This window comes from Aythya fuligula, chromosome 3 (genome assembly GCF_009819795.1).
Source record: "Aythya fuligula isolate bAytFul2 chromosome 3, bAytFul2.pri, whole genome shotgun sequence".
NCBI lineage: Eukaryota > Metazoa > Chordata > Aves > Anseriformes > Anatidae > Aythya > Aythya fuligula.
In genome coordinates this window covers 42,856,878-42,880,601 of record NC_045561.1, presented here as the reverse complement: position 1 = coordinate 42,880,601, position 23,724 = coordinate 42,856,878, and the positions used below count along the sequence as shown (strand labels likewise).

The window sequence follows — 23,724 nt, the reverse complement described above, 5'->3', positions numbered from 1 at the left end:
CACCACAGCTTCAGTCCGTAGGCGATGCCTTTATTCGGGTGTTTGGGGTACATCCTCCAAGCTCAGCCCCGCCACGCTCCCTGTTCCTACCGGGTGGAGCCCTTACACTGGGGCTGCGACTTTTTGGGGTTTATTTCACCACATAACACGGTTGTTTTCCACCGGCTACCTGCCGAGCCTGTTGGGTCGGCCGAAAGGGGCAGGCCGGCTCCGCCAGGGGGCCGGTGCGTGTGGGGGAGCGGGGGACAGGAGGGGGCTCTCCGGGGGCAGGGGGGCTGCTGAGGGGGCGGGTGGGCTCCGCAGGGGCTCTGCCGGGAGCCGGGGGCGCTTTTCCTGCCCGGGGCCAGCCCGTGTCCTGCAGGAGCCCCGCGGCAGCAGCGCTGGGCGTGCGGGAGGCGGGCAGGGGGGCGGCGGCCGGCGTTTATAGGGAGCGAGGGGAGGCGGCGTCTGTGGGAGCGGAGCCGGGAAGGGAAGGGAGGAGAAGAGGAGAAGGGAGGGAGGGAGGGAGAAAGGAGGCGGCTCCCACTCCCGCCGTGCGAGCGCGGCCGGCTCGGGGCTGTGCGGGGCTGGCGGCGGGGTGGCCATGGCCTCGATGGCGGCGGCGATCGCCGCCTCCCGCACGGCGGTGATGAACGGCAACCGGCCGCTGGACGAGCGGGAGCGCAAGCGCTTCAGCTACTTCTCCTCGCTCAGCCCCATGGCGCGCAAGATCATGGCGGAGAAGGAGCGGATCCGCGAGCGCTACGGGCCCGAGTGGGAGCGGCTGCCGCCCCGCCAGCAGGACGAGATCATCGACCGCTGCCTGGTGGAGCCGCACGTCCAGGCCCGCTACGCCGCGCACCGCGGCGCCGCCCGCCCGCCGCCGCCGCCCGCCTCCTACCCCAGCCTCCGCCTCAACACGGGCCAGAAGCTGGTGCGCTTCGGAGACGAGGTAGCCGAGGGGGACGAGCCCCGAGGGGATCCGCCATGCAGGGGCTGTGTGTGTCTGAGGGGACGGGGCGCGGTGCTCGCTGGAAGCTGAGGGGGTCGGGGGGGGTTGGAGGCGGCCCGGCGGAGTTGGTCTGAGAGAAGCAGGAGCCATCCCGGAGGGGATTTTATTAAAAAATAAATAAATAAGCTGAGAGAGGAGGCCTTCCCGAAGCTGTCCGGCCGCCCTGGGTGTGATCCCCGGCTGGATAAGGGAGCGCAGGGAGTGTTTGCCCCGAGTTGAGTCCCTTCCTCTTTGCGCCTGATTTTAGACGCGGTTAAAAATGCAGCGCTGAAAACATCCCGGCTCCTGGGGTTTCTGACACCTCAGAAAGTGTGGCCTTTTCCGCGGGACGTGCCAGGAAAAAAAGGGGTGTGGAAAGACAGGCGACAAAAAGTGTGGGTTTTGCAGCTCCTGAGAGCCACCTACCCAATGGCAGAGTGTGGCGGAGAGCGCAGCTACGGGGAGCCCGGTCTGGTCCCCGTACGGAGAGTGCTGCTGTGAAAAAGGACTAACAATCATCTCTTCACACCCTGTATCCCTCTTACTCCTTGTGTGAGGTTTCCTTTGGTTTGCTTTGCTTTGTTTTCAAGTCTTGGTGTGATTACAGAGCCCATATCTCCCCTCCTGCTCATTTGATTTCTTCAAGTGACCTATTGTTCATCAACTTGCGTGACTGCTACCAGGACAGGGCAGTCTGCTCCTGCGCTTGTAATCATCCAGTCTAAATTGAGCAGCGCTTCTTTTAGCTACCTCACCGGTATCTTGTGCACTAAGGTTTGGAAGAAGTGATCGAGGCATCGTGGTTCCTCGCTGGCTTTGTGGTGCCTCATGTGTCGGGAAGGTAGGACAACGTGCAGCACACACATCACAGCTAGAGCCAGACAACGTATGCTCATCTTTAATTTATATAGCCAGTGATATCAGAAATTCTGGGTACATATTTTCTGGTAATAAACCATCACTTTTGGTGAAAAAGAGTGTACAGAAGGGCACGGACAAATTTGCTTGCACAAGCAGTCTTTGCAAGGAAACCTAAACTTGAAGTTGCTTGTGAAAGGACTGAGGTTAATGGCTGTGGAAACTGAATGCGTTCAGCTTTCCCGGTCTCAGACAGCTCCGCTGTGATTTCTGCTTTGAATTATGTGGATCCAGAAGGAAAGCAAGCATGTAGTAGGTTGTTGTGCTGCACCATATGGAAATAATCATTTCCTGCTCAACAAAAGTACAACTAGAGAGTCCATCTGAAATTTGGCAAGTCGTTTTCTTTCTCCCCTTCCCCCAAAATACAGCTATGAAGCAAACAATGTTGTTCTTAGCCCTTTTGTAACCATTAACTAAAGAAATCGTGGCTCATCAAAATACTCGATGCAAAGTGTTTAATTTTGGAATCATCTGCCTCAACTGACTTCCTCCTTGACTTCCAAGCTGAAGTTAATATAAATTGCTTTTCTGAAGAAAGAGATTCCACTTGTTTTGGCATCCTCCATTCCCATTTTAGTTCTTCCAATAGCACTATTGAGCCTCGGAGCTTTTCCTGGCTCCTCATCTGATAGCTTCCTCTCCCCCCGCTCCCCTTCTGGCATCCGACCTGAGTTTTGGACATTTGCCCTGGCTCAGTAATTGCTCCTCCGCGTCCTACTGTTACAGAGCCACCGCGGCCAGTCCCTTGCCATTCCAGGTCAACTTTCCAGGCTTGCAAACGTTTTGCCTACGGAGCTCTGTTACCCTGCTGCCTTCTGAGCTGACAGCATACCGAATGTGCTGCTGCTGTCCGTAAGATGTTGCCGCTGAAAATACTGCGGTCACCTCGCACTTGCTCAGAGGGCAGTTAGGTTGGTGCTGGCTCCTGTCCCTGTCTCTTGAGGTAGGGTATCCTGAGGCAAAGAAGCAGAGAGTAGCCTGCATACCCCCCAAATTGTTAATTAATATTGCAGCCCTTACAGCATGAGCGTGCTGGTCCAACAATGTCCTTGGTGACGCCCTCTCCACAGGTGTCACATTTGGCCACAGAAGTATTGCTCTTCTTCCCTGGTGACTAGTGCTGAAATCTGTAGAGATCTACCTGTGCTTGCTCAAGCATGAAATATTAATCTCCTTCTCCTTGTGTTCTTTGGAGGACTTGGGAGAAAGCAAAACAAGGATGAATGCTGAAAATGCTGATTTACCCATCCAGAACCCCCAGCATTTCCTTCCCACTTTAATGCACGTGGCCACTTGGATAAGCTGGTACGGAGGATATATTTAGTGGTATATATTATATTTCTGGACGGTTTGTTCCCTCTTTCTCCTCCCACCTCTTCCCATAGATCTTTTCTAACACCAAACCGATTTCCTGAACCTCTAGTGCAGGACTGCAAGCTCTCAAAGTATAAGCATTTCCATTTCTTACATTTTCAAAACATCTTTCAGTACATTGCCTGCGTGGGAAGGCTGTGACAGAAAATAGATGCGCAGTAGCAGGACCACAGCAACCTGTAGCCATGATCCAGTTGTGTCGTAGTGCCAGAGTGCTGCGGCACCATGTGTGACTGCTGGCAAATGCCTGGAACCGCCTGAGTCCCACGGCTCCTTCCCTTTCGTTACCTCACCCTCCCTGCAGCACTGCCAGACCCCGACGTAATGCCTGAAGATGTGCGTGCTCTGTGAATCTCAAGTGCTGCTTTTTAATCTGCCATCCCGCTGTCAAAGAACTGAGTGTACTTTAAAAAGTTACAAAAAGCTCGATGAAAGGAATGGAAGGACAGGAACCAGATTCTCTAACTCTACTGTCTCACTACCACAGAGTTTGGCTGGGTGGCACCCAGCGCGGTTGACGTCTACCTGCGTGCTCCACACTCATGGTGAGGATGCACGTAACCAAAAACACCAGCCACTGACGTGTCCGCCGTCAGCTTCGTGATGTCAAGTAAGACTTGCAAGTTGAAACAGGCTCCAGAGTACACCAGCTTCACATCCTTGATGGGGTCACAGACCTTGCTGTTTTCCAACACCTGCTCTTCGCAAAAAACATCTCTTGCCCCTCAGTTTCTGTTTTCTAGAGTCATGTGCTCCAGGTCAAGCATATATTTTTGTTTCTTCCGGGCTAACAGGGTCATTTACACCCCCACGAAAGATTTTTTGTCCTGTTTGCTGAAGATTTAGTGACTTGTTATCTGCATGTGGGCACAACAGAAAACTGTTTGTTGCTTCACCATCATTGCCTGTGTCCAGGCAGTCTATGTCTTTTGGCCAACGGCTTTTGGATGCTGCAACCTTCAAGCAGAGCTTCATCTTCCCTAAGAAGGCTCCAATTGCTGGTGTTTCCCCAGCTGGTAGAAAATAGGGTTAACTGAGCAGAGAAAAATCTGGAAGTAGAATTTGGGATTTAATGTAAATGTAATATACAGGGGGTATTTTTGAAATACATCAAAAATTGTGTTAAGCATCTGACATGATGATAGTTGATGCCACTGGATCCTCCCCCTTGAGTTTGGTGGAGGACAGTTTAGATATTTAGCTTACAGCAAGTTCTGCCATCTCTCCATACCGTCCCTGTTTATCCACAAGTGTGACGTGCACATAGATTCTGACTATTTTTATCTTTAATTCTTTTTTTTTTTAAGGCATATTGAATACTCAGAGGTACTGAGCAATTCAAAGAATTGGGCTAACGATAAATAAACTTTTTGTTGAAGAACATGCCTTGTGATTTAGAAAATGTTGAATAGTTTATGCGGAGGAACAGGTAAGAGAGTTTTGTTAGTTTCATCCCATCTTTTAATAGGGAAGCTTGACTTACCTACCTGAAGGTGGGTGCTGTATTCATATTACTTAGCCTTAAGAGGTTTGAAACCAAGCCAAAGGATCAACCCTTTTATCTCCTACTTAAAAATGCTTTAAAGCAGCAAGTATTCAAGACAGCAATAGCTCTAATGTAATGTCTGTTATAGATCTGTGCTTTTTTTTTTTTTAAAATAAAAAACACAGTGCAATTTTTGAGTGCAGTTAAACCACAAGAACCAGCAAGTCCTGTTCCGATAATGCTTCTGAGATGGATCTGCCAGCACAGGAACGCATTTCATGGTAGTTTTGGGATGGCATGGTCATTGTCAGCTGCTCTGAGCAATGCTTATGTCAGACAGCCTGGCATCTTTCTCCCAGTGTCTTCCATTTCGAAATTCTCATGCTGTTTGGCAATGCAGTGCCTACATGTAGCCAGCATAGTACATGAATCTTTTTAATATATTCTGCAGCTGGTTGTTGAAATCAAGTGTATGACCAGATTTTTGTCTCTCTTTCTCTCTATACTCCCTCCCCCCCCCTTTTTTTTAAGCTATGAAATATGTTGCATGAGGTCCTCTTTCTTACAAATGGTTTCTTTAACACTGGTGAACAAAAGTTTATTTATTTGGCTTCTTTCTGGAAGAGAGCTTTGTGTGCTGAAAACAAAAGCTGATCAGATATGGATCTCTTCTAATCCGTGCTGATGCTAAATAGCCTCAAAGATTTTTTTTTTTTTTTGAAAAAAATCTCCATTTACTTTTGTGAATATTAAAATTGTTTATGGTTTTGCTCCCGTTTTCTTCAAGCATGAGAGAACTTGTTTATTGCACAGAAAGCAAAATTCATTCTGGGATTGAGTTGGTGAAGGACGTGCATCAGGCACATCAGAGAGGAAGCAGCAGAACTGCGCTGTTCTCCTGCTGCTCACTCAGTCCTCTGTGTGTCCTCTGAGGCACAAGAGATGGAGGCCACAAACTTCCTTCCCTTCTGTGACAGCGGACAGAACTGGTAACTGTCTGTTTAATCCTAGCTTCAGGTACACTTCAGGTAACCACAGACATCAACTCCTTGAAGCTTCGAACCATGTGTTATGAAATAGATTGCTAGATCCAGTGGAAGACCTCTTCAATAAGGGCAAAGCTCTTCAGATTTACTGGCTGGGAAGTGCAAGTGTGCTGGGAAGTGGAGCCTGAAATACAATGAACCGTATGTGGAAGAAGGAAAATCTGCTTTTCTTTCAGGGAGCTCCTCCAGCCTAACAGGTGTCTAGTACTTACATCTTTAGAAATTACCCAGTGAAGTCTTAGGTCTTGTCTCTGATAAGAACCTTTTAACAACAGCACCAAGATACCATTAGTTCATTTCAGGAGCGTTTTGTCTACTGAAACTGGAGATTGAGGTTATATGCCCACAAGTTCAGTGGTTGTTGAAGACAACAATTTCTAGTAAGTGGAAAGCTGACTCACTCCGTTCTGTAGGGATTGATCTGTCCTGGTGTATGACAATGTTATATGTTCACTCAGTCTTCCCCGTGCTGCTTTCCTGTCCCTCTTCAGGCAGCGTTTTGTCAGTAGGGCCTGCTGGCAGCACCAGCATCTTCTCTGAGTTGAGGATGTGCAGAGAACTTCGGGTGAAGAGGTGTCTCCTTCAGCGCTGCCTATGCTTGTCCCAAATACAGGAAAAGAAAGAACTGTCTGTCTTGGATCCAGGACGACATGGTCCTGCCTTGCTGCCAGTTTTGTTGCCAGCTGGTTTGTGGCTGCTTTGCATGTTGTGTAAATGGACCTGTATCACAGTCCTTTACAAGGTCTATTTGGACTTAACGTGCCCTCTTTGTTACCAACACAAGATTTCCTTTTGTTATTTTCCACTGGAAATGTCTGACAGCTAATAGGAGTTCATTTAAGCCACCCATACGTGTACAGCTGGCTGACCTACAATCTGTCCCAGTTTATTATTGGGATCAGTCTCATATTAAGTTATTTTCCCCTGCTCTCTAGCTTGTGCTCATGAACTGTGAGCCTTCTGACAAGAAGAGGAAGCTTCCTTTAAACTCCTGAGGTAAAATACACCGACAGCTCTGTTAACATCTGGAGTTGTGAGGCTCCACGGCAGCATGTGGGAGTTTGGACTTTGTTCCTGTCCTCTAGTGCTGCGGTTAAAGGCCAGAACTAATTTGCCCAGACCGCACGTGGGCGCAGGGACTGTAGTCCTACCTCCAGTGCGTGAGCCGTAATCCGGCAGCTGGGCTCACTGAATGCTCTTTCCAACATGTGTTCCCCGCTGGGCCGTGATTCCTGTCGGGCATCCTTCAGAGGTGGGGTTACCACTCTGCCCGTTTCAGATGCGAAAGATCCCGTTCTGAAAGGGTTTTGAAAGAATTTGACAGCTCACCTGCTGCAAGGCATCCCCCCGAAGTGGTGTGGCATTCCCGTGCGGTCAGCAGCACTGCCCAGGGCAAATTCTGATAAAACAGACTATAAAAACAGACTTCTACTCACTTTGTTTCCCTTAAACAGTAACAAATAAGAGTATCTGCTTCCTAGAATGAGAGAACCTAGTGTTACACCCGTGTTCGTGGCAATTTCCTGTGTCGAACTTCCTTTCTGGTCAGAATGCCCCGTCCAGCAGAGCCCAGGCTTTCCCTTTCAGGTGGGCTCTGATCAGCCCGATTCTTTAGATTCCAGAAGTATTTTCATCCATCCTCACCTAAGATCTTGGCCAGTAAAGAATTAGGCAGGTGAATCTTGCTTTTATATCCTCACAAAGGAGTGAGGGGTTACTGTCATATACCACAAACACTTTGCTGCTAGAAACCCTGTGCTTCACAAGTGAGGAAGAGTTGGAGATCGCCACATTTTCATGTTTAGATGGCAGATTCCTGACCAGTAGTTAGCTTAAAACACGGTCTAGTTCTATTTAGAAGTGCGAAACAAGCTTTCCAGGTCTTGTCCTGTCCTGTCCTGTCCTTATGCATGGTTACTCCAGGCCTTTTTTCATCCATCCATCCATCCATCCATCCATCCATCCATCCATCCATCCGACTCTTGTGCCTCCCCTGTGGTAGCAAAGCAGTGTTACACTTGGTGTGGAGGCTGCAACTCATTACCTCTGCCAGCGTGAGCATCCAATGTACAAATGAGTCTCATCCATGACTAGAACTAAAAGTGCAACCATTTTATTGCAAGTTACGAAAAAATGTGCACAATGTGTGTTTATTTATTTATTTTTCACCCCTTCTTTCTTGATGTGGGTTGTGTGTCTTTCTGGAGGGCATGCTCTGTGTGAAGAGATTACCTGAATTTGTCAAACTGGGATTATTTTCATACTAATAGCTTCCTAAATTTTATCCCATTACTCATTCTGGCCCTAGTAATAAAGCTGGAGTACGGTAATGATCAAAACGAGCAGAGTTCACTTAAAGCTCTTAAGGAATTCCCCACCCCTCTCCTGCAGCATTGCACATGGCCAGAGTCTCCCATACTCATGAAACCTCACCGTACATTCCCAGAGAGGCACTGCTTGGATTCAGATTGGGATTTTACTCTTTCTTAAACAGCACCAAATACTTATTTCAAAACGATTGTTCTTAACGTGCATAAAGCTGTATCTTGCCGGGGCCGGGCCCAGCTGTGGCTTGGAGGGATGGATGTGCAGCTCTTGTGCTGCCACGAGGCTGCCCGCTTGCACATGCGCCATCCATCTGTGGAGTGGGGAAATTGGGACTTTAATTCCCTAAGGCCCCCGTTCCTCTGCTTAATTCTATCCCTGCGTGTTGCTAGTAGCTACCGAGGAGCATGTAGAGTAGAAAATTGGAGCTATAATATATTTCAAAGCAATTTATAGAGAAATCATTTCCAGACGTTTAGACCACATTAAATCTTCATATACTTGGGTTAAATTGTCAGGTTAAATTGGAATACTAATCGGTAGTCCTTCCCTCTGAGAACTCAGTCAGTCTTAAAATGTGATCAGTGATATCTAGAAGCAGTGCTCTCACTTTCGAGCTAGTTCTGCCGTGGTGGTGATGCTTCCAGCAGTGCAACATGGATGCACAATGCAACCTGTGTGATTCTCTGAGCAGGTAACGCTGTTCTGATTTTTACATTCTTGAATTTTATTTCAGGACATAACTTGGCAAGATGAACACTCGGCTCCATTCTCCTGGGAAACGAAGGTGAATATGCAGCACTTTTATTTTTAATGTTGGTTTGTCATTTGATGCTGGTCCTTCTGCTTTTGTATTATCTTCATTTCGATACTTGATAGGCCAATGTCTCTTCGATTCTATGGGAGCTGTATGTAAAGTGACCCTACTCAAATGGGACAGGGCTGGTGTACTTTGATTTACGGCAACAAAACCACAAAATGTACTTTCTACACTGATGTTCTGACTTCAAGTGCAGGTGTACAACTGATTCATTCCAAATTATTTGATATTTTTTTTCACTGCGAACTTTCAAAAGCATTTTCCATGTTTTGTGAGGACAGGAAATTGAACCTGGAAAATGCGTGTCAGTTATTGGGAAAGCATAACTGCATTTCAGTTTTGAAGGCAGGAATTAAGTAGTTAGGGAATGGGGTGAGAAGGGTACATGTATCTAGTAACTTCATTAGAAGGTCATTTTCTGTTTTCTTGTAGACTTGCTTATGCTTCATCTTTTTGTTATTTAGTAGAGTGTAATGAAACTGGTTAACCTGGGGCTGTGCTGAAAGCATTGTGTTCTTTCCAAAAGGCAGCTCCTTCAAAATTTATTTATTTTTTTTCCCTGTAGTGGTTTTATATGTATATATATTTATACATTTTTTTTTTTTTTTTTACTTTACTCTGCCCCCAATATTTTGTTAAAGCATCATTTACAATGGGATTCTCATAAGGCTAAAATAGAGCCAGATTTCCCCGTGTTTGTGAACTTGCAGTGTGAGGAAACAAACACAGTTGTACCGTGTTTCCAGTGGGAAAACACAGTGCACCCTTTCTCAGCTGGGAATGGTGGCCGTGTTAATTTAATCGCACGTTTCAGACCTTTCATTTTCTGGATTTATCTGCCAGAGAAAGCTGCTTTTCCCCCACCTTCATTTTTTCGCCCTTGAAATACGTCGTTATCATGTATGAGCTTATGTATATAATCTTAGGCTAATGCAGGGTAATTACCTGGAAACGCCAGTGAACACTAAATTAATCCAGTTGACCCAGCCCTAAAATTGTTGTGAGCCTTCCTGCTCAAGGTCACTGCCTCTGGCTAGCACCCCATCTGTGTTACCAGCTGGGTCAGGAGGGTTTCTGGCGGTGGGAGCCTGCTAGGTCAGTGAAACCCTCCTGTCTTTTCAGGACTCTTAGAAGAAGTAACCAAGGGCTTTTAGGAGAATACTGTAGAGGGTTGTAATGTGCGTGTGCTTGGGTGAATCTCTCAAGAAGAGTGGTGAGAAGAGTGTGGAACTCATTGACAGTAAGGAGAAATAAATCGTATGCTGGAGACAGTTATGTTGTCTCTCCCATACTTTTTGATGCAAACCCCAAAACTCCATCTTGGGAACATGGCAGGTGTAATCATATTTCTAGGCTCTGTCTTGTTGTTGACTCTTTCTACTGTCCTCCTGGTGTCCCAGAGGAAAGCATGATGCTCCAGTTTCTTGCCTTTCTGTAACAAACAGAGGATCACAGAATGACATGCAAGCCTTCATGTGACTGCTGAAGAAAAGTGAAGTGGGGGGAGGCTGCTTTAGGAATATTTGTCTCAGCTAATCAAAATGTGCTTCTGGCTTTCCCCTTCCCTCCTTGCTGACCGGAGGGAGATAAAAGCTGCGCTTTGGCTGCAGGGTGAGAAGCTGAATAACCTTTTCCTTGAGCAAAGCTCCAGGGAATCCATTTTGTCCTGCCTCGTGGCGTGTGGGTTGGTTGCTTTGTGTGGGTTCCTCCTTTTGTTTTCTTCCCAGTGCCTCATCGTGCTGTGGCAGTCTCAGCCCAACCCTTCAGCTTCTCCTGCTCCTAAAGGCTGATGTCTTGCTTCATGCTTACTCTTTGATCTCGTCCCTAACCAGTACTTTAGCAGGAGAATACTGGAACACAATTTCTCCGTGAGGTAGTGCCTGAGTAGAAAATATTCTTGCCCAGTCAGTCCAGCATGGGGAAACAGAAAAAAGCCTGAATGAGCCTGAATAAGGTTGCTGTGTTGTGATGCATGCTCAGAGTCTTGCTAGCCAGATCTCCCACTGTGTTTTAGCCTATCAGACTCTTCCCATTTCATTAGCTCTACCTCAGGACGGGCTGTTCTCTCCGTAATATTCTTTTCCCTGATCTCCTGCTCATGAGGAGTTGTTCTGTTTCATTTTGTTTTGTTTTTCCACACTATAGCCTTGCTGGCAGAATGCCTTCATTCCCTTGCAGCTTTGTACGATGTGCTTTGGGTTACCTACAGAAGGGAACGTGACATTTAATGTCTACTTTTGCAGAGGAGGAGAAAACAGAGACTTAAATCAGTAAAGCCAATAGGCTTGATTTTTATTTTTAACACTGAGACTGTACGAAAAATATAAAGTAACGAAATCAGTAGTTGCCTGTAGGGCAACTATTTTAGGACAGCTGAGAGGGTAGTGGGAACAGTAGGGAAGAGGGGAGGGGATGGTTTCTGCAGGTTGGAGCCGCTCTCAGCTGTTGCAGTGATGACAGTGCTGCTTCCAGCTGATTAGGCATGGGCACGTTTTTCTTACAGTAGCTAGTGCAGCAAATTCCCTGATTTTGTGGCTGTTCCACTTGCCATGAGAACGGTGTGCTAAATTGCTTTCGTTTGGGACAGAATGCAGTTGGGGGGCTCGATAACCCCTCTTCTGTCAAAAGTAAATGTTCTGTGCTCTCATTTTAAACCCAAATGTGAGATAAAGATTAAGTTGTTCATAACATATCAAATACTCCTATGAGTGTCTCTAGCATTTGGAGCTGTTTGAAGTGATTTGAAGTTCTTGTCTTACCTCTTTGCTTTGTTTGCAGGTTAAAAAATAGAAACAATAAATTTCTGAGCTAGCTGTTAGGCAGCTATTTGAAGGATCTAATATTTTTAATAGAAAACTGCAGCACTTCTCAAAAGGAAAATCACTTAGGAAGCAACATGTTCTCATGGCACTGCAAATAAGCTGACATTTTAAAGCTAGGGACAGAGTTGGACAGAGTGATTTGGTTCATGGGTGGAGTCCTCGTGAATATAACACATCATGAAATGTGGGCTACATTTTTTTAACTGAAGCTAAAGCCAGGTTTGTGAATTTAGGTCATTCTATTTATGGCTTCAGGTTTAAGTGAGATGAAAGCTGACATTCTGGCTGAGTTTAGGCTTTGAGGTTTCTTGGTCTGTTTGATGTAAAAAAATCAGTGAAACTCGGCATGGACCTCAAGACAGAAATGGAAAACAAGAATCACGCCTGGTTTTGGAAACAAAATTTGTGAAACTTTTCCTGAACTCAGAACTTTCTGTGTTGTTTGCTGTTGTTGTTTTTCAATGAATTTAGTAGTGGGCAGAAAAAATAATTTCAGTCTGCTGCCTCAACTAACACATCGAACACATAGAGCAGCATGGGAATAAGTTGGAATCTATTTCTAATTCATGCTGTTAACTAAAATAGGTTTCATTCCAGATGTTTAAAACAGAAACATGCTCATCAGAAAAAAATGTTGGTCTTGCTACAGCTAGAATAGTTTTGGATGTAGCTGTAGAGCGTCCTTTCTATAGGTGTGGGGTTTTTGTTTGTTTTATTTTGTTTTCATTTTTTTTGTTGCTTTTTTTGTGTGTTTGTTTGTTTAAAAAGCTCCTGACTTTTCCTCCTTCAGCTCTCTTTTACTTACGACTTATGACAGCCCCTCAGATGTTAGTTGAAAAGAAAAGCCTTCAAGGTGTGATATTAAAAAAAAAAAAAAAAGATAAAGAAAAAAAGCATCAAGCTTCAATCCCCTCCAGTAATCTGTTTGCTATCTCAGTGTCTGAATTCACCTTTTTATGTCTTTATGGAAGTGATCTAATTCCAGCAATGATTGAGAAAGAAAATAAAAATGTACTACTTATAAATCAAATACATGGTATTATACAAATTGTGTTTCCTGTATCTAAGGGCTAAAACTAAAAGGCAGTCTTCAATATCCTGACTTGTACAACTCCTAGCTGTTTTTTTATTTTTTTTATTTATTTAAATAGGAAGAAAGTAGCAGAAAATATTTTTTCCCTCCTTGCTTAGTAGCCTGATACTAGATTAATTTTTCAACCTCTAATTTGGTGCAATTATTTTTATCTAATTGGCATAAATGGCAATACTTTCTTGGAAGGTAAGAAGTGTGATGCCTGAGATTTGGGGTTTTTGCTTCCCCTTTTTTATCTAGACTACAGATATTTAAAAAAAACAGCGCTGCTAGACTACTGTTGAGTTTGAATTCTTGAGCAAAAGAAATAAACTGTGATAATAGGAGCTGTGTTCAAAGTTTATTTTAATCTGCATGGCCAGTTGGTCTTGGCTAAGGATTCAGGCACCTGCATCAATCTTTGGACAGCTGTTTTTGAGCATAAAACCTTGCACATACCAGGTACTGATACTCTTGAGTTTGCTCAGGCTCACCAGTAAGAGTGACAAACTTGAGTCCAGATCAGGAAATTTTCCCTGAAGCTACGTGCTGTGCCTCTTCCACATTATCTCTTGGTATGGACTAAAATTACTCAGATTGTTTTTGCTCTATTTTTGCCCTTGCCATTAGTCTCTGCTGACCTAAGGATTTCTTTCTGAAAAGCTCCTGAAAACACCCACTGTGTGCACAGGAAACAAAGCAAAAACTGCAACTACTTCATGTCCATGTTTATTCTGGTTTTGTCCATTCAGCAAACCAAAGTCATCTTCTAAATCATTTTTATCTTGGCTTTCTTACCTCTGCATATATCAGGCTGTGCTTGAAACAAGTTGCTTTTGACAGCATTTCTGCAGTCTTTGTCCCAACGATTGAGATTTTTCAGGCTGCCAAGCAAAACTATTTGCTTTGGCTGTGTTTGCGTGTCTGTTTAGTAAAATACTACACATTCCTGATGAGTGAATAAGTTGCTTAAAAACAAAACAAAAAGCTCCTGGGTTCTTTGTGGTCATCTTGTTTATAATATAGACTTAGGAATGAGATGTGATTCTATACAGTGTTATTAAATCATCATTAGGTTCCTGAAGTGTGGGGTTCCTCCCTTTCAGGCTGCATTGTTTCCCAGGAGCATACACAGATGGTTTTATGATTTGGTGGATCGTCCCTCCCCCCTGTGGGATGCTGAAGTTAGGTCTCAGTGTTTTTATTCCAATAAATAAAATTGATAGATACCTTTCCATGGTCCTTTGAAGGAAAGGTGGATACACAGATTCCTAAAAGCTACAGTTTTGAATATTTCTTCTTCTTAATTTATTGGACAGAGAGATGATCCAAGACCTAAGCATCCTTTACTTTAACCCTTTCCTTGCAGGTGTTTGGGACCAGAGGGGTAAGATTTATAACACAAAAACAATAACAACAGACTTCTATGTTTATTCTTCCTCAAAATACTACTTTGTGTGTTTGTGTCTGCTCTCTCTCCCTCTCTCTCTCTCTCTCTCTCTCTCTCCCTCTCTCCCTGTCTCATGCATTAAGAACTGCTCGCTCTTGCAGGCAATCCTGAAAATACTACTGCTGTTGATAGCTTTTATTTGAATTTGATAACACATAGAAATTGCAGTTGGGACTGTATTAGCCTGTCTGTAAACTACTGAGATACTTTCTGAGCTGAACAGTTTCCAGAACTATAATTTGGGCAAATGGTAGGAAAGGAAGTGTTTTTATCTTATTCCTTAGATGGGAAATTAAAGTCCAAAAATTGTAGCTTATTCAAAATCATACAAAGCCTATGAAAGAGACTGAAAACCAATCCCTACAATTCCAAATTGTGCCTCAATGTCAATTTTCTATTGATTATCTAATCTTACCAAAATGTTTTGGGTTTGTTTCCCCAAAAAGACTGTCAGTAGACCACCACAAGTGCAGTTCTGCTGCTAAATGTTCAACTGCCCAGCTTCAGCTGACAGCAGCACCATCAGCCTTGTGAGAGCAAACGCACAGCACAGCTCTCTTTGGAACAGCTGCTGTGATGAGTCAATATTACCAATTTTGTGACTTGAAAGATACTACGTATTAGTCGTTTTCTTTCATCAGCAGCATTTCTCAGGGGTTCAGACATCTTAAATAACCTATAAAGTCAAACGGAAATGTCGTATGTTTCAAGGAAAATAGAAAACTTGTGACTGATCCCCAGAAGTTCCTGGGAAGGAACTATTTGATCTCCAAACCAGGCTGTGACACAAATATGTGATCTTAAACGTTGTGTGGGCCTTTCCTGTGAAGCTGGAAGTTATGGTCACCCTTAGCTGTGCACTGAATGTGGTATTAGAGACTGACCAAGAAAGGGGAGGTTAGCTCTTTTTTATTTCAAAGGTAGATAAAGTAGATTTAGTTTAAATTAGACAGAACATCTACACAGAAAACGGATTTAATGAATATTCAAAAAGTTCCTTCACCACATGAAAGATGAAAATCTCCAAGAATTGAGAGCAAAATTACAGAAGCTGTGTCCAAACCGAGAAGCAGATATTTTTCTTTCTCAAACCAAGCTTCTATTTTTTGTTAGATTTAATCTCACACTTCAGCTACTCAAACTGTGGTCTTATTTTGGTACATTATTCCCCAGAAGCAGCTTTGGGTTGGGATGACTGCTTCATCCACAGTCCTGTGAAAATACAAAGATGTGTGCGACTCCATGTCACTGCAAGGTCTTCCATCTATAAGACAAAAGCATATCTTCTCCCAGACACACATCGACGAGTGGGTTGGAGAGGGTAAAACTGCCCGAGGCTCTCCTGTGGTGCCACGCTCTCCTCTTCACCAGAAGCAGCCAGCTGCTTCCAAACCAGGGCTCTCAGCTGACGTTTGGGCCCTTGTGAAAGAAAACACGACGTGACCACAGGAAGTGGCTTCTGCTCCACAACACAGAGATTTTCCAGGAGACCTGATGTTATTTGTGTATCCAGCTACTGCTGAAGAGCAAAGCCATCTTGGTGGTTTTGCTTTTTTTTTCTTATTTTTGATCCAGCAGGCCCCCGCTGCCCTTCTGTCAGTGTTTTGCCCTGATTTTGGTTCCAACACCAATCTGGTAGGTGTGGGGCTGGGGTGGCCCCTCTCTGCTCTTGGCACTTGGCTGTTTTACTGAAACTGCTGCTGTGATGGCCCTCAGCTAGTGTCAGCTCCTGTGTAAGCCTTGGGACAGGCTGCTCACAAGAAGGAAAAGGCTACTCCTGAAGGACAGAAAGTAGCATTGTTTTAAGTACATTGTCATGTAGGAATCAAGTCTTACAAGGTGCAATAGAAACAAACCCAAAAAAAATACGTTTTTCTTTTGATATGGGGGAAATGCAGGTCTACTTTATATTGTGTTGTGGGGTTTTGTTTGTTTTGTATTGTTTTGAGCTTGGATTTTGTCAGCTGTGACTCTTAATGCATCTTAATTTCAGGGTGGTAAATCTCAATTCAACAGTATTGCCAAGTGACCTCGGGGAAATGAATCCCTATGATTTAATACAGGGAACGGCAGTCACTGCAAATCATCTTCAGCATCGTTGCACTCCTAGGTGGTTTAACACAGAATTTATCTCCTGTTCTTATCTTTAAGTCATGACTTTGGGTTTGAAAAGACAAATAAAAAATAAAGCGTTGTGGTTTCCCTCTCTGTTTTTTGAGGGTGGAGCAGGGAGTTGAGCTCTTTGGTAAGGACTCGCACCTGATTCCAGCCGAGCTGTAATTGCTCACAGCGTTTATGTTCTGCCTCATTTGATGACACAGTATATTCCTAATGGAAGCATGCAACCTGCTGCTTCCTTGCCCATAACCTTGGAAAGACACCCAAGGTATCGAATTCTTTAGAAACTTCAGAAGTTAATTCATGATTCATTTATGTATAGCTCGCAGCTGACAGTTCAAAACAAATTTGGTTTATAAATAATGAGTTGCAGGGTTAACATTTGGACTTTGTTGAGAAGTTTCTGATTATTAAATGCTAGGTGTGCAAGTCCCAGATCTAGAGTCCATCTGAACTTAACATGTTCAGTAACAGAGGTCTGAAACAACTTCTAGTAAAACTGATAAGCAGTTTGGACTTGTTTTAAACCTAGGTCCACAGATGCTATTGCAATTTTATTCAGGAGGGGACAAGAAAAAGAGAGAATTGGGAAAACTTTACAAATTTGTAATGAACTTCAAAAGTATCAGCAGGTAATAACCAAATCCAGTATTTGAAACATCCTCTAGGCTTTTTGAAAACTAGTCAAGCCCATAATGACAACAGTGCAGCTCTAACTGTAAATGCAGGGGTTTTTTTTGCATTGTTTGTTCCATTTTCCATACAAAATACGAGGTGTGACATTGCTCTTTTCTTGCGCTTGCTGTGGTGTGGTATTCCTATGTACAGGAACACTTGGGGGTTCCTCAGAGTGAAATAAGGCTTAACTTTTCTTAGCCTAAACAGTGCCAAATGACATCAAGAGTATTGGAGTGGCGGTAAGCAAAATGAACGTTTTGTGGTACTGTTCACTTTGAGGTGGCTCTTGCAAGCTCTGTTTCATGCCTCAACTCTGGTCACTTGCTTCCTTGACCCAGTGTAACTTCTCAGAAATGATTACAGCCATCCTCATTGTGAGTAAAAGCAAAACAGCTCTGGAGTAAGTGTTGAATTGGTCCTGCTGGAGGTGTTTCTCTTATTTCAGAGATGTACTTTAGGCATTAGAATCATAAAAGTTGCTTATTACACACACCCATTGCATCTAATTTTTGATCTTGGAAGTAGATGGAGTTGTAACATGTTGCCAACCATATTGAAGACCTTACTGGAAGACGGCCTTTTCAGCTGCTCAGTAAAGCATGTGCGTTTTTGCTTAATCTTCTCATGTAAAACATCTGTAGCTTTCAAGATGCATCCCCACCTATTCTAATGTTTCAGAGCCGTGCAAGCTATGCACTCCTACCTTGGATGGCACTGAGCAACGCAAGTATGATTGTTTTCTCTCTGCCTGACTCCTCTACAGCAGGTCTAGGACTCCTACATTTGCTTGCATTTCAGTCTTTTGTTAGTTGTTATAATGTAGCTGGGAAGATAGACATTTATGGAAAAAATGAGTTAGCTTTGCTGTGTGGGAGTTGCCTGGCTGTTGGTGAAGGTGTTATCTATACGCATCAAGATCAGAAGTTCAAAACTGACGTTATGAAGGGCTTTGAAATACTCTTTTTTCTTTCCTTTAACCTTGAACAGAGTCAGATGGAGTTCAGCGTTGCATCTCTGTCCATACAAGAGCAAGGTGGCACCCAGCTGCAAAACGAACAGAGGCAGCCACTTAAAGCAGCACCTGGTGTCCAAGTCCCTAAACCTTCTCAGGCTGCCAAGACCCCTGGCTCTGATGGGTTGATAGCACCCAGAAAGGATGAGGAGTCTTCTTTCTGGAAGATAAATGCAGAGCGCTCCAAGTTTGAAGGAGACAAGTCTGAGTTCCAGTCCCTGACCCCCAGCCAGATCAAGTCCATGGAGAAAGGAGAGAAACCCCTGCCCTCCTTCTGCAGACAGGAGTCTGCTCCAAAGGAGGTGGTGAAAGCCGAGAAGCCCAGCGTAACTAAACCAGAGAAGTCTGTAGCCCCCAGTCTACCTTCTGTATCTCTCGAATGGGAGAAACCTCGACCCTCTCAGCTCCCTGCTAGTTCTCTAGATGATTTCTTTCTTCCTGACCCGCCGCAGTACCTGGCATCTTCTAGGACAAACAAGGAAGATAACGATGGTACTATACTTTCAGATCCACAAACGCCTGGACAGGTAAGGACTGCTGTATCCATGATCCTTAAATTTGAAAACAAATACAGCACATTAAAATATGATAAGGTCATTCTGGAAGATCAGGAATTCCATAAGCATTAAGCCATAACTAAGCTTACTGTTTTTTAACCTGCAACTTTAGGGAAGTCTATATAAACAACCTGTTAACTGCTCTTGTTTGTTTCAGTCAAGTGTTTTTTAATACAGTAAAATTCATAGGATGAGGGCGTCATTTGGATATGATAACAGAAACACTGACGTGGCATCCATTGGCTGACTGACAGCAAGCTACCTAACACTTTAGGGTAAAGAGCTTACTATATCAAATAAATAAATAAATAAATAAAACTATTTTTTTTCTTAAAACAGCAGAACACTTATTGGAAAAAGCTCAACTTGAATAGTGGATCAGCTAGAGTCTAGGCTACTTTCTTGGTACACGCAGCTTAGCAGTGAATGGTGAGCTTGTTTCTCAGCTGTTTTAAGCAGTAGCCCGACAGCCACTTCCCAGTGTTTTGTCCCAAGCAGCTGGGCAGCTTTCAAAAGTATTTTCTCTTGAAGTCCAAAATGGAAATGGAATGAGCTCCCAAAATTAGCCTTCTGAATGTGTTTTTCTTTTTCTTAAAGAAAAACAAATAGCTCAACAACAAAAAATATCCTCAAGCAGCTCAATAGCCCGTTGGAGCTATTTAAAAAGCAGATGCTGACCTGTGAGAAAAGAGAGGGAACAACAGGATATGACATGGTGAGGGAAAGAAAAGAAAGAGATGTGAAGCCTAAAAACTGAAGCTGAGAAGGAGAGTCGTGGTTGAAACAAAGCCGTGCAGTTCTGTTTGGGGTCTGTAGCACTGCACTCAGGCATACGCCTGACATATTGCTGTACACCTCAAGCATGTCACGTAGCTTTTCATACCATATCTTCACACTGGTGATTGTTTAAATTCCAAACAAGATGATGTAAGGTCAGAAAGATGCAGGCTGAGGTACATACTTGAAAGCAAAGTGAGTGGCAGCACTTAAGAGAGAACATTACTTAAGCCACTTCAGCATTTGGAGCCCTATGTTTAGCCATTATTTTTTTTCCTGGAGCTAAGGCATTACTCTTCTGAAGCTGTTTTGCCACAAATTGTGACTGCAGTAGTTATTTAATTTTAGATAAGGACTTTGCCATGATTTCCTACAAATTAATGATTTGTTCAGCGTTAATTCCTCTGTGAGTGTTTTCTAGCCAACTGGAATAGTTTGAAAAGCCTGGTTTTCCTCTCCGTGCAGAAACAATCCTCCCATGTCAAAATATGAGCAGAGTAGCAGAGAAAGATCCATGAAATAGTTCTCATTTCCTTTCTGGATTCTTTCCCCAAAACAGGGAAGTGATTCCAGAAAGAGGAAATGAAGATAGGTCATGATCTAGGAAGAGACTCCAGAGACTTAGATGTGTCCCTGGAGCAGTCTTCCTAAAAGGTGAAATCGCCTCAAATGTCATGGCTGGCAGCGCAGTGCTGCAGGAGCAAGTATGTTCTTGAAAGCCTGGTAAAATAACTTGTCAGCAGGGTTTAAAACATGCAGTTTTCTGGAAGCAGCTGCCTGTCACTGTAACAGACAATCCATTTAAATTAGTAATGCCTATGCTCTGTGGTGTTTTTTTGTTTTGTTTTGTTTCATTCTCTGCAATTCCCACTCTAGTCTGAAAATTGATCTTCATGAGTAAAATAGCATTTTCCCTGCAGACCACTACAAGGATTTTTTTCTTATCTGGAGTTGCCTCTTTAGCCATCATGAGTGTATCTTCATGTCTAGCATTTTCTGGTATAGGTTCTTAGGCATGCTAGAGCAAGGTGAAGGACTTGAAATAGCGGCAGACAACATTTTAAGCTTTCTTTTGCAGATAAGCAGTCAAGTACTGAGTTTGTAATACCATAATTAACAACCACATCTCATTTCATTTTCTTTCTCTTCTCTTGCAGACTAGTACAAGCAATGTTATCTTGAAGACTGGCTTTGATTTTCTAGACAACTGGTAAAAGATGCATCAAAATAGTTCAAACCAATTTTGGGAAGGAGTGGAATATCTTTCTCCTTGTGTGTTAATTTACTAGTATTTGTGTCTTTTTCTAGAAGTAACTTTCAAACTCTTAAATGTTGCCTTTGTATAAACTTTTGTAATACCAGATGCATTTTTGTTTTTTTAAACAGTGATAGATGTGTGGTTTCATTTGGACTTATTTTTTAAAATCTGTCAAATTTTTTTAGTAGCCACTGTATTGAGAAGGTGGGAGAAGTTACCAAATACTCGTTAAAGAGAAATAAACGAGTCTCCACATCCAAGAAGTGGAACCTACAGAAACAGGTTGCTATTTTCATGTGAAACTTTGCTAGCATGGCCTGTAAGTAATGGCATAACATAGCATATGCAATGGTTCCCAATAAGCAAAGAACTCCATACTTCAGATAACTAGCAAAAACAGTATGAAAAATACACTTACAGAAGAATTGTATTGATTTCTCTATCTCATTTAGTTTGAAAGTAACTTTTATACCACTTTTTTGAAAATACTTTTCTTTTGAAGAGGGCAAAGGCATTGCCAAAATGATGGATCCAAAGAAGCACTGTGTCTGTACCCTACAAATCTGCTAAGTTAACCAGAAGAGTGTTAGAAAAATGACCTGGGAAAATGACGGGTGTTTCTGGTCTTTGGATTAAAGACTTGGGGGTGGAAGGGAAACGAGACAACACCTTACGATTGGGAGAAACTGTCTTCAGGGAACGCAAGCCTAATGATTTCACTGTCTCCTTGCTAGAGCATAACTCTTAGCAGTAGTGCTGGATGCACAGCATTGGTGATTGCTGGAGTGTGGATTACCTTTGTGTCAGGAAACCACTATGTTTATGGGAGGTCGTAGCTGTATGAGGCTTCTTTGTTTTTTTTAAGCAGCTTATCGTCTCAAGGACTTATCAACTTTGGTGCTTTTTCCTCCTGGTGGGTAGCATTCGACATCTGGGTTACATTTGTTCCCGAGGTGCAAAGAGGCATCTCAAGGTGGCCCTCAGCAGTTGTGCTTTCGGATGATCTTCGTGTGGTGTTTTAAATGTAGAGAACAAGGTTAGCTGTCATGTGAGTCCGTTGTCTCTGAAATGCAGCATGGTTTACACACTGACTCTCACTGTGTTTACCTCACCTCGAAGCCTTAACTTCCCCTACGCACAACCAGTGGGTGGTCTGCTCCGATGCCAAAGGTCTGACCTTCCCTTTACCTCAGCAATAGTCCCGTAGCATTTGTTTGGGGTAGAAGGCAAAACACAGGGCTCTAACGGCTCGAGCAGGTCCCCACCAAAGCCCTAAGAAGGTCTCCATCTACTAGACCGTACCAGTGCTAGGCTTCTCCTGGGTTAGTGCTTGGCATTTGGTTGGACGCCCGTGGCAGCTGCATGTGCAGAACCGGCTGCTGCAGGGCTCCCTTCTGCCTGCTGTGAGGCTGTTACAGGAAGGGTTGGAAATGTACTGGAAGAGTCCTCGCCTCTAATTGCTGTACCGCCTACTCCTAACAAGCATTGTGTGCTGATAGAGCATTAAAAACTTGCTTGGTGATCAAGGAAGATGCCGTAAGCTGCCCTCCTACCCCCTGAAAAATAGAAGCCCCAAACCTCCAGTTTTTCTAGTAAGTGTTTTCTTAAAAGGTTTCGTAGCTAAGGGGGCAGATTGCCAGAGTATAAGCCATTGCACAGACTTATTTATAGAATTCTGAAAGCTTCTTTACATCCTTCTTGAGATGTACAAATTCCTGTAATTCGGGATATCGTCTCTGCATTCAGCAGTTCACAAAATACTTTCATTGTTTCTATTGGCCTAGGCTTTACAGCTGGCTTTTTCTTAGCTGCCCTTTTTTTAGGATTCCTTACAAGCATCCGGCATTAATACAGCTTAGAACACCTTCAGCAAAACCTCCTTAGGTGTATAATTAGTATTGACTTGCACCTTCTTTTCGAAGCTGACGAATGCTAACCCTGGATATTACCTTTGCCATTGAACCTAATTTTCTATGCATTCAGCTGCTGAAAAGTTTTAAATCCAGTGTAAAGACATGCATTCTAATCTTACTTCGATAGGGGCAGATCTTAAAGCAAAGCCTCCTACTGTTGAGGAGCGTTACATTAAATCTCTGCTGACTACATTGAAGCTTCTTAAAGAAGAACCTGGGCTGTCTGTCTCTTCCATTGGCTAACTCTACCCTAATACACATTGGGACCAGCTGGTAGAACATGCTGCAGAACTTTTTACTTATCCTGGTAGGTTTTTCCTGTGCTTTGACAAGAGTTGATGCTCCTTCTTTCTTTCATATGTTTTTATTAAACATTCTTACAAAAAAAAATTGTACTTGGTCACATTTTATATTAACAATGTTTTAATAAAGTCACTTTAAATAGAACATACAAGGCTTTTGTACTGCTTTGTGTTCTGTCGCTTGCACCCTGCTCTCCTCAGTGCCATTGGAGTTGTTTGGTACATCTTGAATTTCCCTAAGAGGCAGTCAAGAACAATCTGGTCTAGAATGTAGAAACCAAGTTTTTCATATCAAAAAAATAAAAAAATAAATCTCTACACTACAGCCGTTTTTCAAACTTCTAAGTGAGACTGTCTGGGGAAATAATTTGCTTTATCGTTTTACCTGACAGCTGGGGACAGGAGATTTGGGACTTCTGTGAAGACTGTAATTTATTTTAACTTTGCTATAATGGACTTTGAACTTAACACACAAACCCGGTATCTTCAGGTAGTCCAAATCAGTATCTGGAGCAATACTGTAGGAGGAGTCTGAAAACTATACTTGGTGGATATGACCAGAAATAGCATCAACTGTTTCATGCAGTTGTGCTGTCAGTGGATGGTTACCTACAGGTTTTAAAGCACGTCACAAAAAGATGCTGGCAGAGGCCACTGGGTAGCCTCACTTGCTGCATTCTGTCTTACCCTTAGAGAACCTGCTGCATAAGAGACTCAAACACTTAGCTACAAGGCTGGTTCTTCTGCATGCCCACCTCCACTTTTCACAGAAGTGTATTTTGAAAAGCAGCTCAATTTGTTTTATGCTTGAGCTAAATTTCTA

At 43.5% G+C, this 23,724-nt stretch overlaps 1 protein-coding gene across 1 annotated transcript; it reads left to right on the top strand.

Moving 5' to 3' along the window:
• Positions 1-509: 509 nt before the first annotated feature.
• Positions 510-23,050, top strand: C3H1orf198 (chromosome 3 C1orf198 homolog). Its single transcript, XM_032184273.1, has 4 exons — positions 510-931; positions 8,859-8,909; positions 18,070-18,621; positions 20,586-23,050. Exons 1-4 carry the CDS (start codon positions 584-586, stop codon positions 20,640-20,642), a joined length of 1,008 nt encoding a protein of 335 aa, XP_032040164.1. The 5' UTR covers positions 510-583; the 3' UTR covers positions 20,643-23,050.
• The last annotated feature ends 674 nt before the right edge of the window (positions 23,051-23,724 follow it).